This window comes from Oncorhynchus keta, chromosome 2 (assembly GCF_023373465.1).
Source record: "Oncorhynchus keta strain PuntledgeMale-10-30-2019 chromosome 2, Oket_V2, whole genome shotgun sequence".
NCBI lineage: Eukaryota > Metazoa > Chordata > Actinopteri > Salmoniformes > Salmonidae > Oncorhynchus > Oncorhynchus keta.
Genome location: NC_068422.1, coordinates 35018014 through 35035440, shown reverse-complemented (window position 1 = coordinate 35035440; position 17427 = coordinate 35018014). Strand labels below are relative to the sequence as shown.

General features: G+C 41.0%; 1 protein-coding gene across 1 annotated transcript in view; it reads left to right on the top strand.

The window, feature by feature from the left end:
• The window catches only part of LOC118399778 (muscarinic acetylcholine receptor M3-like), a 145971-nt gene extending 128798 nt beyond the window's left edge, over positions 1–17173 (top strand). The window contains exon 3 of the mRNA XM_035796024.2: positions 10651–17173. Within this exon, the coding sequence (XP_035651917.1) occupies positions 10670–12547 (1878 nt within the window). The 5' untranslated portion in view covers positions 10651–10669 and the 3' untranslated portion in view covers positions 12548–17173. The remainder of the gene's footprint in view (positions 1–10650) is intronic.
• Positions 17174–17427: the final 254 nt, after the last annotated feature.

Here is a 17427-nt window from a genome sequence, read left to right as displayed (position 1 = left end):
AAAACAGAACAACATCCTTTTCACCCTCTGGATTTCCCCCCTTGAAGACTGACTAATAGTATCTGGTTACTGATAAGAGACACCTTTCTTGGTTGTTTAGGGAAAGTCAAAATGTGAAGAAAAAAAGGTTCGCAATATGGTAAAAATACATTTTAAAAAAGAGCAAGGTGCATGAGAGAAACACTTTTGACACAATTGTCCTTGCTCTATGTTTGAGTATTGAAAGTGAACTAACCAATTATTCTCTTAGAAAATTGATACTCTTAACTTGTATGGCCTCCTATCAGAAGCCTCCAGAAGCCTCTTCTCCCCCTCTGATATATAACAGTACCCTGGTTTACAGAATGATCTGGTATACAGCTAATCCCTGGCATAGAGGATAGACAACACATATAAATTCCTTTCCTGGTATCATTATTGTATCTCATTGAGCTCTAGTTGACTTCAATGTTCCTGTTTATAAGTAATGATGCCAATGTAAGCATTCCAGAGAGAGACTTTGTACTTTGACTTGTAGTACTTTGAGTCGCTACTAAAGATGCCTCAATAAAAAGTGCTCTCCTCACTGCCTATCATAATATAAGAGCACAAACAAGGTTAGCCAGATTATAGTGTACTGAAAAATGAAAAAAATACTCAAATACAAACAAAAAAGTATTTTAAATACCGGATACTCAAATACTTACACATGTATTTGAACCCAGGTCTGGTATATGTCAGTCTGGCCATTGGTTATGTATACAGCCACGGATGGGCTAAAAGTACAACATACAATTACAAAATACCATAAAGATCAATGTATCAAAATTAATGACAAAATATTTGTATTTTGAACTGTATTTTATTAAAATAGCTTTATTTTATATTTTGAAATATCATTCGCAAGTAGCCAGCCCGAACAGAAACAACATCATCAGTAACGGTTACTTGCTATGACCGTGATATGTTGTTGTTTATCTAGTTGAATGCACTAGCTGACTGTAAATCACTCTGGATCAAAGTGTCTGCTTAATGACAAATGTATTATTATTGGCCTTGTTTCGGGCACATATCTACAGTAGATGGGATACAGCTTAACCGAATTCTCCTAACCTGCTACGTTAATTCTCCTAACCTGCTGCGTTTAAATAATACGCTGCATGCTTTGCAATTGTCGATTTTTACATACACATTTATATTTAGTTACAGTGCCTTCAATAGATTTGCAAAGATTTGTAAAAACATGTTTTCCCTTTGTCATTATGGGCGTGGAGAAGGATGAGAAAAAAAAATATTTAATTCATTTTGAATTCAGGCTAACACAACAACAAATGTGAAGTAAATCAAGGGTTTGAATACTTTTTGAAGGCACTGTAATTTAGCAGATGCTCTTATCATACCATAGTGCCATCAGACTCCAGATACCAATGCAAGGTGAAAGGGGACCACTAAAATTGTGGACCGCTGTAAAAAATATTATAGAAAATTGTTTTGCATTTCGAAAATACAAATTACAGCTCTCAAAAGTATCTTGTTACAAAATACATTGGAGTGTAGTTCAGCCCTGTGTAATACAAATGACCAAATATTCAAATCTATGTTTCAAATACATGTAACAGAAATACTGCCCATTTCTGTGTACAGCTAAGTGCTCTGATCAATACCATGATTCTACATACACTACTGTTCAAAAGTTTGCCTAGAAGGCCAGCATCCCGGAGTCGCCTCTTCACTGTTGACGTTGAGACTGGTGTTTTGCAGGTACTATTTAATGAAGCTGCCAGTTGAGGACTTATTAGGCTTCTGTTTCTCAAACTAGACACCCTAATGTACTTGTCCTCTTGCTCAGTTGTGCACCGGGTCCTCACACTCTTCTTTCTATTCTGGTTAGAGAGAGTTTGCTCTGTTCTGTGAAGGGAGTAGTACACAGTGTTATACGAGATCTTCAGTTTCTTGGCAATTTCTCACATCTAATAGCCTTCATTTCTCAGAACAAGAATAGACTGACACGTTTCAGAAGAAAAGTATTTGTTTCTGGCCATTTTGAGCCTGTAATCGAACCCACAAATGCTGATGCTCCAGATACACAACTAGTCTAAAGAAGGCCAGTTTTATTTATTTATTGGGTTTTCTAATGATCAATTAGCCTTTTAAAATGATAAACTTGGATTAGCTAACACAATGTGCCATTGGAACACAGGAGTTATGGTTGCTGATAATGGGCCTCTGTACGCCTATGTAGATATCCTTTAGAAATCAACCGTTTCCAGCAACAATAGTCATTCACAACATTAACATTGTCTACACTGTATTTTTTTTAAATCAATTTGATGTTATTTTAATGGACAAAACATGTGCTTTTCTTTAAAAAAACATGGACATTTCTAAGTGTCCCCAAACTTTTGAACGGTAGTATATCTATGACATGCTCCAGAATTCATTAGTAGTATAGGCACTCCCAGTAGGGACTGATTAGTGCTTATTCACACTGGCAGGATTAGTTGTACTGGCCACTCAGCTCATGTCTCACTCTGTCAAGACCAGCTCGTATTTAGTACTGTATGTGCAAACGTGCGCCTTGGGCTGGTATAGTCATAGTTGGAATTCAAGGCACTTTCAATCAAGGTTTATTATTATAAACTGCTATGTAGTTTAGTGCAATTGGATGTCATATCTGGTTCATGGTTTGAAATGGTGCCATCATTTCTCCCTGCAGCATCTGTAACGTTCTACGCTTTGAAGTACAAAACCTGCTGCACATCACCCATGAATGCAGGTGTTATGCTTTGGTGGTGCAAGGTGAATTCCCCCATAAACATTATTTAGTCATTATCATATTTTTATTTTTTTTATTTTTCCAGAGTCTTTTAAAAAAAAACAAGTCAAGTAATGTTTTGTGTCCTGTCTTGTGGTGTTCAATCTTCGGTCTGGATGCTTTTCTGATGATAAAAACAGAAATGGGCCAGATTCATCCATTGGGCAGTAAAAAAAAAAGGTAATTGAATTTTTGACTTAATGGTTCAATATGTCAAATAACAGGTTGTGTAAGGATGTGAAAAAAAATACATTTGTTTGATAAAAACAGTAGGATAAATACACATGTAGGTAGAATCCATTCTCATTTTTCTTTCTCCAAAAATACATGCCTGGAGACGGTTCATAGCCGCAGCTATTTAAAAGAGCATTCTGCGATTGGTACATCCATTTAGGATTGTTTTATGAATATCCATTGATTCTTGAAGAATGTAACTACAAATGCCTCAAGATTAGTTAAACTGTCGTTCTCCATCAGAACCAGTAATATCCAATTTGTAAGTCGCTCTGGATAAGAGCGTCTGCTAAATGACTTAAATGTAATGTAAATGAAATATGAGCTTGTTTTACTTAATTTTTCCTAAACAATGTAACTGTAAACACAGGTACCGTGGGTAAAACTATAAGTTTGATGTCATGGATGGTCAGTCTTTGCATCCATTGCTCTATCTATGGATTCGACAGTGGTTACATTTCTCCAGCCCCATCGCTTAGCTGTTCACCAAACAGGAGGGATGCATTTTGTTGTTATTTCAACTGCAGATTTCCCCTTTAAAAATAGCCATCCCACTTGAGCATTTCACCATACCTTCATTATAGCAGAGTTCTAACTGACCATGACAGAAAAACAAGTTATCGCTTTCCTCCAGTGCTTCTTGTTTACCAAATGCTTGATAGAAGTACATTTCAGTGGAAAATACCGTATTCGCCTCTCCTCAGCTCTTTTGTTGAGTTAAGATTTGTTGTGTGACAAAAAGACAACAGTTTTCTCATCACTGTTATTAAGTGTCCCTGTGTTGTATCACACTTTCAAATTCTGACATTTGAGTGCCTGTATCTCTGACCCCATGGGGTAATTGTTTGGTGTGGTGGTTGTCACGTCTCAGGTTAAAGTCGGAATAATTCCCTTAGATCAACCACATCCTGTGAGCATGGTACAGTAGCCCCAGGGAGTCACAATCCCCAGGGAGATTGTGACTCTGTCTCTCTCTCTCTCTCTCTCTCTCTCTCTCTGTTTCTCTCTCCCTCTCTCTCTCTCTGTTTCTCTCTCCCTCTCTCTCTCTCTGTTTCTCTCTCCCTCTCTCTCTGTTTTTCTCTCTCTCTGTTTATCACTCTCTCTTCCACTTCTGCTCTCTCTCTCTTTGTATCACTCTCTCTTCCACTTCTCTCTCTTCCACTTCTCTCTCTCTCTCTTTGTATCACTCTCTTCCACTTCTCTCTCTTCCACTTCTCTCTCTCTCTGTTTATCACTCTCTCTTCCACTTCTCTCTCTCTCTCTCTGTGTATCACTCTCTATTCCACTTCTCTCTCTCTCTCTCTGTTTATCACTCTCTCTTCCACTTCTCTCTCTCTCTGTGTATCACTCTCTTCCACTTCTCTCTCTCTCTCTCTGTGTATCACTCTCTCTTCCACGTCTCTCTCTCTCTTTGTATCACTCTCTTCCACTTCTCTCTTCTCTTCCACTTCACTCTCTCTGTTTATCACTCTCTCTTCCACTTCTCTCTCTCTCTCTTTGTATCACTCTCTTCCACTTCTGCTCTCTCTCTCTCTTTGTATCTCTCTTCCACTTCTGCTCTCTCTCTCTCTCTCTCTCTCTCTCTCTCTCTCTCTCTCTCTCTCTCTCTCTCTCTCTCTCTCTCTCTCTCTCTCTCTCTCTCTCTCTCTCTCTCTCTCTCTCTCTCTCTCTCTCTGTTTATCACTCTCTTCCAATTCTCTCTCTTCCACTTCTCTCTCTCTGTTTATCACTCTCTTCCACTTCTCTCTCTTCCACTTCTCTCTCTCTGTTTATCACTCTCTCTTCCACTTCTCTCTCTCTCTCTGTGTATCACTCTCTCTTCCACTTCTGCTCTCTCTCTCTCTCTTTGTATCACTCTCTCTTCCACTTTCTCTCTCTCTCTCTCTCTCTCTCTCTCTCTCTCTCTCTCTCTCTTTGTATCACTCTCTTCCACTTCTCTCTCTTCCACTTCTCTCTCTCTCTGTTTATCACTCTCTCTTCCACTTCTCTCTCTCTCTCTCTGTGTATCACTCTCTATTCCACTTCTCTCTCTCTCTCTCTGTTTATCACTCTCTATTCCACTTCTCTCTCTCTCTCTCTGTTTATCACTCTCTCTTCCACTTCTCTCTCTCTCTCTCTGTGTATCACTCTCTCTTCCACTTCTCTCTCTCTCTTTGTATCACTCTCTTCCACTTCTCTCTCTTCCACTTCACTCTCTCTGTTTATCACTCTCTCTTCCACTTCTCTCTCTCTCTCTCTGTGTATCACTCTCTCTTCCACTTCTGCTCTCTCTCTCTCTTTGTATCACTCTCTTCCACTTCTGCTCTCTCTCTCTCTTTGTATCACTCTCTTCCACTTCTGCTCTCTCTCTCTCTCTCTCTGTGTATCACTCTCGCTTCCACTTCTCTCTCTCTTTGTATCACTCTCTTCCACTTCTCTCTCTTCCACTTCACTCTCTCTGTTTATCACTCTCTCTTCCACTCTCTCTCTCTCTCTGTGTATCACTCTCTCTTCCACTTCTGCTCTCTCTCTCTTTGTATCACTCTCTTCCACTTCTGCTCTCTCTCTCTCTCTCTGTATCACTCTCTTCCACTTCTGCTCTCTCTCTCTGTGTGTCACTCTCGCTTCCACTTCTGCTCTCTCTCTCTTTGTATCACTCTCTTCCACTTCTGCTCTCTCTCTCTCTTTGTATCACTCTCTTCCACTTCTTCTCTCTCTCTCTCTCTCTTTGTATCACTCTCTCTTCCACTTCTGCTCTCTCTCTCTCTTTGTATCACTCTCTTCCACTTCTGCTCTCTCTCTCTCTCTTTGTATCACTCTCTCTTCCACTTCTGCTCTTCTCTTTCTCTTTGTTTGTGTTTTTACTTTTTAATGAGAAGTTTAAGATGAAAGCTAATTGCCTAATGTTCAATCTGTAATCTTCACAGAGACACATTTTCTCTCTCAGGACTTTTGCCAATTTAAAGATGTTTAGTCATCATTAGCGACACCTTATCTTTTCACACATTCAGCGGATTCACTTTGTGAACAATTACGTGTGTTGTTTGAGGTAAAGGCTTTCTTCTTTGTTTTTATCTTGATGTGAGTGTTTGAGAGCTAGTGGGGTGTGTGTGTGTTACTCTCCTTTCTCATGTGCAGATCGGGCTGTTGGGGTATAGCAGCAATGCACTGTGGGATGTTTGGCGTTCTGACAAGTGCGAGGCCTGGTATAAAAGGAGGAGCTCCAGGGGGTGCTGCTGAGGGGGACAGGTGTTCCCACTGGTGCCAGGTCACCGCTAGTGCTCCTCACCTAGTCTGGCTCAGGGTAGCAGCTGAGATAACCTGGTCTCAGAGCATTTTGTATTATTCTGTACATAAATCCGAGACTAGTATGATGACCTTATTACCGCCACACCGGCGTTCACGAGTCATTACAGCAGTCAAATTCCATGTGAACTTTTAGTCATGGTAATTAGACTTCTCCAACCTCTGATGCTGCTGATGGACATTAGTAGCCTACCAAACTTGCTAACTGCCTGGTACTCAGGACTCTATTGTCCCTCTAATCACTCTGATATTAATGCAAATGTATTCAGAAATCTAATCAAAATATTTTGTGAGAGCCCATGAATTCATGTTGCGCAACAATTCAATTGGCTTTGCAAATACGTGAAAAACAGAGTGATGGCCTCTATTAAAAAGAGGGGGATCCTATCATCTTTCTGTAGGCTAGGCCTACTATATATATTTCTTAACTTTGCAAATATTGAGCAAATTGCTTAAATTTACAACAGAACTATAGCCTACCTGGCTGGCATGAAAATGAAACATGGGAAAAGCTTCCTGCATTTGCTAATTAAATGCATAGATGACATGTGTTTTTTTAGAGACAGGTGCATGATAATGGTCTGTTCAAAAAAAAGAAATGGCAAACATTTATTTTTTATATCTAAAGAAATGATTAAATCAATAATAGTTTGATGGGTGACAATATTAGCCGATCACTCACTGAAAGATATATTACCATTTGTGAATGATGCCTATCAAGATACAGCATATGCTTTTTTTCTCTCAACTTTTTCAAATCAGTCACACACCTCATGTAGCCTAGCCCATAGGCCTATATGTTTTGATAATGCAATTTCTATTTGACCTTTATTTAACTAGACAAGTCAGTTTGAAACAAATTCTTATTTTCAATGACGGTCTAGGAACAGTGGGTTAACTGCCTTGTTCAGGGCAGAAAGACAGATTTTTACTTTGGGGATTTGATCTTGCAACGTTTCGGTTATTAGTCCAATGCTCTAGCTACTAGGCTACCTGCCGCCCCAAGGTGGTTTGTATCACAACTAAAGTATACAAATAATAAGCCTAGCTGTCATACATCATGTGAGTTTCAAGTTTGGGGAAGATAATTTTCACCATAAAAAAAATGCACCTTTTATAATAAAATCATTCCATGCGTAATCACATTTGTGGTCACCTTTGAGAATGGTGTTTCCCTGCTATAAACATTTTACCATAACATTATCATCTGTTGCGTCAGGATCATTGATCATTTTATGCTAGTGGTTGTATTCATGTGCACAGTTCTTCAAATATCTTCAATATGTGCCTTGGAATTGACACATGCAGTTGCCTCCCCGATGTGTATGTCTTCGCATGTAGCCTGTGAGAAAGATGTGATCACGTGACGGAGAGCCATGTGAGTGAGAGATGCTTCGGCACGCAACTGGGAGAAGGGAATTATAATTATTACATTCAGCCCAACGGCACATTGGCCACTGGCCGCAAAAGACAATATTTTTTTAGGGCTCATTACGGCCACACGAAGGGGATGCAGCCGGGAAATTCGAGGCATTATCAAGTGCTTGTCAAATTGTGAATGAGAGACTAATGAAGTGTGTACAGCCTGCGCAAAAAAAAACAAAGCAGAGCTCATGCCTTTCATGTGACTTTTTTCATATCATCATTAGTCACATCATGCAGCCTTAGAATGTGTTAAAAATCAAAACATATAGCCCAACATTTGTATCACATCTAAAGTTACTTAAATAAATAACTCTAAATGAAGCATATAGGAGTACCTGTTTCTTTGTTAACCACTCAACATAGAATAGCCGCATGCGTGCCCACTCCCTCAAATCGTTTGGAGAAAATATCCGTTCTGTTATTCAGCTATGTTCAATTGTATTCTTCATACTATAAAACAATATAAAATAATGCCATTGAATTCTAAGCAAATATTGTCTGCTAAATGAACTAGTTTAGCACATAGACATTATGGCATAGCCAGATAACTGCCTAACATAAGGAGAACTCAGAGTATGCTATTCTGTTCTTTTAAAATAGACAACATTTTCTTGATTTCATGTTTCTTTAGACCTGTCTAAAATAAATCATGGATTTATTGTGATGGTGTAGGCTATATTCAAAGTATTTATTATACTATTATACTAAAATGTAGATGTTCCAAAGGTCTGCATCAGTGGCCTGTAGGCTATGCTTGGAAGCCAGGAGATACTAAATGTGTTTATGTTAATTAATGGTCAATTACCGTGAGACCGGCAGTTATTTGCTTAACAATTACAGGCTAACAACATTTCATGACCGCCTCAGCCCTATCCAAGACACTCCATTTAGTGATATGTTACATTTTGCATGGTATGCATTAATTTGTGGAAGTCCACCACCCATTTTGTATGATATGTTATGAATTACACTTCCTATTATATGTTACAAATTAGCAAATTTGCTAAATTTATGATAGGTTACAAATTCTGGCTAGGTGGCTAACATTAACTAGCTCGCTAATGTTAGCCAGGCCAGGGGTTAGGGTTAGCTAAGAGGGTTACATTATGTGTAGGTTTAGGGGAAGGATTAGCTAACATGCTAAGTAGATGCAAAGTAGCTAAAAAAGTAGTAAGTAGTTAATTGGCTAAAATGCTAACTCTGTACGTGATGAGATTCAAACTCGCAACCATTGAGTTGGTAGATGTTCTCGTTGCCTTAAGTAACCATCTGTCTTTTGTAACCATACCAAACATAACATACAGTATCATCCTCAATGGAGTGTCTTGGATTTACATCCAGAATCATATGAAATCCTCTGAGACCAGGTTGACTGAAGGGCCAACATACAAAGCCTTGAACAGAGACATCAGAGAAAGTTCTATACAGAGTTAAACAATTCAAAGTGAGATTTTGAATTGTCATGGCTACCATTGTAGTATGGCATGAAAATAGTTCACATTTAAATGTTGAACTATTTCCATCACTCTCCCAGCCAATATAATTTGACAATTTCTTATTGAAATAGTATTTATAGTTCCACCATCAGGTTGTCTGCCTGCCAAAGGAAGAACTTTCCTCAATGGTTTGATATCCAGTGGGCCATCACAGCAGTAGAATCCAATTAGCAAACATCCGTGGGAAAAGAAACAGCTCTCTGTGTTTTCAGACACAGAGACATGGATATTCAGAGGCAGAGCCAAAGAGCTGGGAGTGGGGATGTTCCCTCCATCCGTTTTGCTCTCTTCAAGCCCGTACTTGGTTTGCCCAAGAGACCCAGATGTAGACATTGTTGTGAGAGTGTGAGCACATAATGTGATGGAGTGCAGAGTGCTCTAGCTAGCTAATAACTTCATTCTCACTTAGATTCAGTCCTTGGCATTGTAAGGCAATTTTAGCCTCTCGTCTCCTCCTCTCTCCACTTCAGCCTCCTTGTCTCCGCTCATTTCTTTCCCAAAGTTACATCAATCAGAACGTTTGTTGTAGTAAACTTTAGTTTGGAGGCTGTTTGCTTGCCTCAGTCTGACTATAATTGTACTTTTTTTATTAGGCATGTGAAGGTCAAATTCGCATTATCTTTTAATATCTCTTGAAATAGAATTGAAATGTTTCTCTATATTTCCCTGTATTATGTATGCGTGTATATGTGTGCTTGTATTATTCTGTCTGGGCCGGATAGGTATCTCTTCTAAAACTCGCTGGCCACGAATGTCCTTGGGCAAGAGCCAGTAACATTCTATTCTGTAACCTATCAATGAGATTAACAGACAGGCCATGAATTCAGGTCGGATGGGACTGTGATTTATTTCACTGAGACACAGGAGCTGAATTTACATAATCGCCACCACCTGCATGCTAAGTCACACCAGTAGTCTGACAGGAGACGTTTCCAAGCCTTGGTGTTGTTTACAGCATTAGTGTAATTGTGTTTTTAAATATGCTCCTTACAATCAGATTGAGGCTCCGGATGCATCACAGGATGACATGTTGTGCTGCGATGCTGTCTTGGCAATTTGCAAGATGTCATCACAGGAATATGTTTTTGTAATGGACCCTCCAACAAAAAATTGTCAAGATGAATGTGTCAAAATTGATTATTGCTTGTATAGTCTAACTGGGGAAAAATGTGTGTATAAATGCATTTACCTGCAAAGGTTAAACACAAAACCTATGAATACAAATTGTTTACAAACAAGATAGTTTGACTAGAAAAGTGGGTAAACTGTAAACACCTTAACTGCCAGTCTACTTACAGTAAACGTAAAAAATGTTTAAAAAACTGAGTAAAAATATGCTGTTAGCATCACTTAGTGGAGCGACTCTTCTCAGTACAATACAGTGTAGTAATCTATCTCTATCTGTGTTCTCCTCAGAATATGCCAGGAAGTCATAATGAGCTCCAACAGCACAGACCTTGGCCTGTACCTGACCGTCAGCTCCCCAGGAATGGGCATTGACGACCCAGACACCAACGCTCTCCACAAGGACATCTGGCAAGAGCTAACCAGCCCCGATGGCAATGACTCCATCAGTGGCCTCTTCAATTTTACAGGGTCGCACAATGAGACAGTGACCTCTCTGACCTATGACCCTCTTGGGGGTCACACAGTGTGGCAGGTGGTCCTCATTGTCTTTTTCACCGGCCTCCTGTCCCTGGTCACCATAATCGGCAACATCCTGGTGGTGGTATCCTTCAAGGTAAACCGCCAGCTCAAGACTGTCAACAACTACTTCCTGCTCAGCCTGGCCGTGGCTGACCTCATCATCGGGGTCATCTCCATGAACCTTTACACCACCTACATCATCATGGGCCAATGGGCGCTAGGCAACTGGGCCTGTGATCTGTGGCTGGCTATTGACTATGTGGCCAGTAACGCATCCGTCATGAACCTGCTGGTCATCAGCTTTGACCGCTACTTCTCCATCACCCGGCCACTCACCTACCGGGCCAAGCGGACCACACGGCGGGCTGGCTTGATGATCGGCATGGCCTGGTTCGTGTCCCTGGTCCTGTGGGCCCCAGCCATTCTATTCTGGCAGTACTTTGCGGGGGGGCGCACAGTGCCCCCTGATAAGTGCTACATCCAGTTCCTCTCAGAGCCCATCATTACATTCTGCACGGCTATTGCTGCCTTTTACTTGCCTGTCACTATTATGAGTGTGCTCTACTGGCGTATCTACAGGGAGACGCAGAACCGCGCACGGGAACTGGAGGGCCTGCAGGGCTCAGGGAGCCGAGGGAGGGTTGGAGAAAGGGCTCACTTCGTCCACCACCAGGCTGGGAGTGCCAGGAGCTGCAGCAGCTATGAGCTAAGCCAAGTTTCCCAGAAGAAGACCCCCAGCCAGGCGCTGGCCGCACGCTTCCACTGTTGGCCCATGATGTGCTCCTGGAGGCCTGGCAGCGCCCGGCCCATAGTGGGGGATGCCGACCACAGCAGCAGCGACAGCTGGAACAACAACAACGCCGGGCTGTCAGTGGACCACTCGGGCTCGTCTGAGGATGAGGAGAGAAATGGTAGAAGGATGATGCCCCAGGACCACACCATCTTCTCCATAGTGCTTAACCTGCCAGGGATGAAGGCAGCCGTCAACTCCCACCTCACCTCCTGCGAGGACCTGGACATAGCCTCAGAAGAGGACACCCTGAGAGGGGAGGAGGACAGTCGGGGCAGCCTCTCTACCATCACCACCACCACCACTACTACCACCCCTGATGGGGCCAACACAGACACCAACAGCTACCAACAACGCTTTTCCTCCCGGATCTCCAGAGTCCAGTCCATGCCTGCCATCCAGGCCACCAGAGTGGGGCCACTCTCTGGCTCCCCTGCCACAACCACCAAATCGCCCTCGATGCCGATCTCCTTCAGAGAGGCAGCTCTAGCCAAGAGATTTGCCTCCAGGGCACGGACACAGATCACCAAGCGCAAGCGCATGTCTCTGGTAAAGGAGAAGAAGGCGGCACAGACCCTCAGCGCCATTCTGTTTGCCTTCATCATCACATGGACACCCTACAACATCATGGTGCTAGTCAACACCTTCTGTAATGGCTGCATCCCCGAGGCTCTGTGGGCACTGGGATACTGGCTGTGCTACGTCAACAGTACCGTCAACCCCATGTGCTATGCCCTGTGCAACAAGACCTTCCGTACCACCTTCAAGATGATACTGCTCTGCCACTGGGACCAGCGCAAGCGGCGGCGGAAGCAACAGTTCCAGGCACGGCAGTCCGTAGTGTTCCACAGGAGAATTCCTAAAAACTCAACATAGTGAGATATAGACCCAGTGGGAATCGGGTGATGAAGATGATGAGTCTCGAATCTGACAGCTTTGTGGATAGACGAGGCATCCTAAAGATTCTGTCTGTGGTGTTTAACTGCACAGAGATTCACAAGGAGGCAGCCATGTTGCTGCTGTGATGGCTGATGTTCTCTGTGTAGCCACAACTTCCCAAGTGACATATTCCTATGTTTCTTTAGGAGAGCTCCTGTGGTGAAAGGTTCCTCTAGATTGATCATTGCAGAGAAGTGCAGCTAAAAAGACTGACAGTGAAAACCAATAGAGCAAGGGCTTTAAATGCATAGGCGGACAATTCAAAGTTCAATTGATACCGAGGGAGATTATATGATGTACCATTTCTAATGGATTTGGGGTTTTCCATTTCTTACCATTCATTTTGTGGTAGTCAGATCTGTAACGTACAGAGCAGTTTGGATTGTCAAAGTCAACTGCATCTGTACTGTAATATAGTATATAAAGCAAAGGCCAAAACATTTTGTGTCAATAGACTGCACTGTATTGATTTTGAGCTCCCTTTTGGCTAACTGAATTTGATTTATTTGTTATATATGGGTTTGTTTTTACTCTGATGTCTGTACATTGCCTTCCACTTGGATATTGCTTTCTTGAGTCTTAGACGATGAGATGATTTAAAACAAAAGTGTCCTATTTATGACGACCAGTTTTTCAAAGTTTTTGGTTGTTTTTGTATATACATTGGTCTATAGTTTTTCCTCTATAGATTCTGCGCCAGTCTGAAAAAAAGTTGATTTTGACCATTTTACGGCACTTCAATGAGCTGCTCGTGTTCAATGTGAGTTGTTGTTTACATGGTAGAGACAATAAGTGAAACAACTTATTAAATTGTTGTTTACGTTGAGTAATGGTATATTGCTATTTCTACCTTGATACCTAAAGATTGATTGTACACTAAATAGAGCAGTCACTATGAATTGTAATGTTTTGATTTATTAGATTATATTTGAAAAGGTTTCTCCATTTCTTCTCACTGGCTGTCCGAATGTAATCCCCTCACTAAGATATTGGTCTGTGGTCCCTAGATGAACACTCTCTTTCTCCTAGAGGATTTAGCAGTGCCACAGCAGCATCTGCTGGATGAATAGAATTATACACTAGTAACTTTCAACTTACTTCCATCAGGGAAATGCTGTTGTGGGGCCATAAATGGGAGATTGGGTGGGTCAATGTCTGTACTCTACTTGACTCCTCTGTGCGCCTCTCCTCCGTTACCTGGAAACCGAAAAGTGGTAGCCATACAGTGCATCCGGAAAGTATTGAGACCCCTTCACTTTTTCCACATTTTGTTACATTACATGCTTTTTCTAAATCGGATTGTTTTTTTCCGTCATCAATCTACATGCATCAATCTACTCCCCATAATGACAAAAACAGGTTCAGACATTTTTGCAAATGTATTTAAAAAAAATAAATATAACATTTACATAAGTATTCAGTATCCCTTTACTCAGTACTTTGTTGAAGCACATTTGGTGATTACAGCCTCGAGTCTTCTTGGGTATGACACTACAAGCTTGGCACACCTGTATTTGGGGAGTCTCCCATTCTTCTCTGCAGATCCTCTCAAGCTCTGTTAGGTTGAATGGGGAGCGTCGCTGCACAGTGATTTCCAGGTCTTAGAGATGTTCAAGTCTGAGCTCTGGCTGGGACATTTCAAATACATTCAGAGACTTTTCCCGAAGCCACTCCTGCGTTGTCTTGGCTGTGTGCTTAGGGTAGTTGTCCTGTTGGAAGGTGAACCGTCGCCCCAGTCTGAGGTCCTGAGCACTCTGGAGCAGGTTTTTAATCAAGGATCTCGCTGTACTCTGCTCCGTTCATCTTTCCCTCGATCTTAGCTAGTCTCCCAGTCCCAGCTGCTGAAAAACCTACCCACAGGATGATGCTGCAACCACCATGATTCACCGTAGGGATGTTTTCAGGTTTTCTCCAGTCGTGACACTTGGCAAAGTGTTAAATCCTGGTTTCATCAGACTAGAGAATCTTGTTTCTTTAGGTGCTTTTTGGCTAACTTCAAGTGGACTGTCATGTGCCTTTTACTGAGGAGTGTTTTCCGTCTGACCCCTCTACCATAAATGCCTGATTGGTGGAGTGCTGCAGAGATCGTTGTCCCTCTGGAAGGTTCTGCCATCTCCACAAAGGAGCTCTGGAGCGCTTTCAGAGTGACCACCAGGTTCTTGGTCACCTCCCTGACAATGCCCTTCTCCCTGGATTGCTCAGTTTGGCCGGGCAGCCAAGTCTAGGTGGTTCCAGACTTCTTCCATTTAAGAATTATGTAGGCCACTATGTCCTTGGAGACCTTCAATGACGCAGATTTTTTTTGGGTACCCTTCCCCAGATATGTGCCTCCACATAATCCTGTCTCTGAGCTCTACAGACAAATTCTTCAAGCTCCTTGCTTGGTTTTTGCTCTGACATGCACTGTCAACTGTGGGACCTTACAGGTGTGTGCCTTTCCAAATCATGTCCAATCATTTGAATTTACCTCAGGTGGACTCCAAGTTGTAGAAACATCTAAAGGATGATCAATGGAAACAGGATGCACCTGAGCTCAATTTCGAGTCTCATAGCAAAGGGTCTGAATTCTTTTGTAAATCATTTGTAAATACTTTTGCAAAAATGTCTAAAAACCTGTTTTTGCTTTGTCATTGTGGGTTATTGTGTGTAGATTGATGATTTAAAAAAATAAAAATAGAATAAGGCTGTAACTTAGATCCACCCATCCCGGATCCAGTATATTTGTCATCAGCAGCGCTGAATAGCATAGCGCAACAGTCAAATAATATTACTAGAAAATATTAATATTCATGAAATCACAAGTGAAATATAGCGAAACACAGCTTAGCCTTTTGTTAATCACCTGTCATCTCAAATTTTGAAATTATGCTTTACATCGAAAGCAATACAAGCGTTTGTGTGAGTTTATCGCAAAACAATAAATACACCTAGCATCAGGTAACTTCTTCACAAAAATCAGAAAAGCAATCAAATTAATCATTTACCTTTGATGATCTTCAGATGTTTTCACTCACGAGACTCCCAGTTAGACAGCAAATGTTCCTTTTGTTCCATGAAGATATTTCTTATATCCAAATACCTCCGTTAGTTTGGTGGGTTATGCCCAGGAATCCACCGGAAAGAGCGGTCACGACAACGCAGACAAAAATTCCAAATTATATCCATAATGTACACAGAAACATGTCAAACGTTTTTTATAATCAATCCTGAAGGTGTATTTCAAATATCTATTCGATAATATATCAACCGGGACAGTTGGCTTTTCACTAGGACCGGGAGTAACAATGGCCGCCTCTTTCTTTTGCGCACAAATCACTCTGAGAGCCCCCACCTGTCCACTTACGCAATGTGGTTGTTCACGCTCATTCTTCAAAATAAAAACCTGAAACTATGTCTAAAGGCTGTTGACACCTTAGGGAAGCCATAGAAAAAGGAATCTGGTTGATATCCCTTTAAATGGGCAATAGGGATGCATAGAAAGACAGGGGTTGCAAAATAAGAGTCACTTCCTGATTGGATTTTTCTCAAGCTTTAGCCTGCAATATCAGTTCTGTTATACTCACAGACAATATTTTTACAGTTTTGGAAACTTTAGAGGGTTTTCTATCTCAAGCTGTCAATTATATGCATATTCTAGCATCTGGTCCTGAGAAATAGGCCGTTTACTTTGGGAACGTTATTTTTCCAAACATAAAAATAGTGCCCCCTAGCTTCAAGAAGTTTTAACAAAATGTGGAAAAAGTCAGTGTCTGAACACTTTCCAAATTCCCTGTATGTAGGAGAGTTTCAATTGGTTAAGCAAACGGAGGAGTTTGCTCCTCTCCTCTGGCCAGAAATCCAATTTGAGATTATCCCATAAAATCCCATAGCTGAGAACAGATACAAAACTTAGACCTGCTAGATATGACATATGGAGCTGAGTAGTGGTGCTTTTCATTTCAGTGATTTCCAAAATTGAACATTTCTATCAATTGTACATAAAGTTATTTGGCTGTGCAAACAGTGTGATTTATGGTGATTTCTATACATGTTTTAATATCACGCAGTGCTAAAATAATGTAATAGTTACATTTGAATGTATTGTTATTATGTGATGCACAATGGTTCAGGCCTAAATGTGATGAATACTGTTTGACATTTTTTTGCTGTTTAAGAGTATGTATTACACTTAGGTTTGTAAAGGGATAGTGAAAGCAAATACCATACATGTACCACAGGCATGTTGAGTATGTGATATCGAGTAGAATAACAGAATGCTACCATGTGGGGAAACACTTTCTAATAACGATCAGACAGGAACGTTATTACAAAGTGTCACCCAATAGGGTATGTAAGCCAGATAATGATGAAAGAGAAATTATTCAGTGTCTGAATTGCCAATGGATATTTCAGCTGCTTTCAACACCACGTGCTACGGTGTTATTATACTCCTGATCAAGGGAAGTGTTTATGTTTGAGATGTGAACTACCTGAAGTAAGATAAAATTACTAACAAAATATTACTTTCATAGTTTTTTGTTACATTTCAAGTATGCTAATCGTATCCATGTTATGTCAATAAACACAAATATTTTTATTGACAGAAGATGGTCTGTATCATGTTTACCGGCCAAAAAAACATTTATTTGAATGTTTCTAAAATTGTTTTCCTCCAGTGTCTGAGTGATATTTGAAATCACAGAATATTGAAGAAGATGACAGTGCAGTGCATGATGGTCGAATTGTTTGGGAACAAGAATATCTGTTTTAGCATATTAGAGCATTTCAGTTACCACCCCTTTTCCGTGGGCCTAAAAGCAAAGAAAGTAACAAGTCTA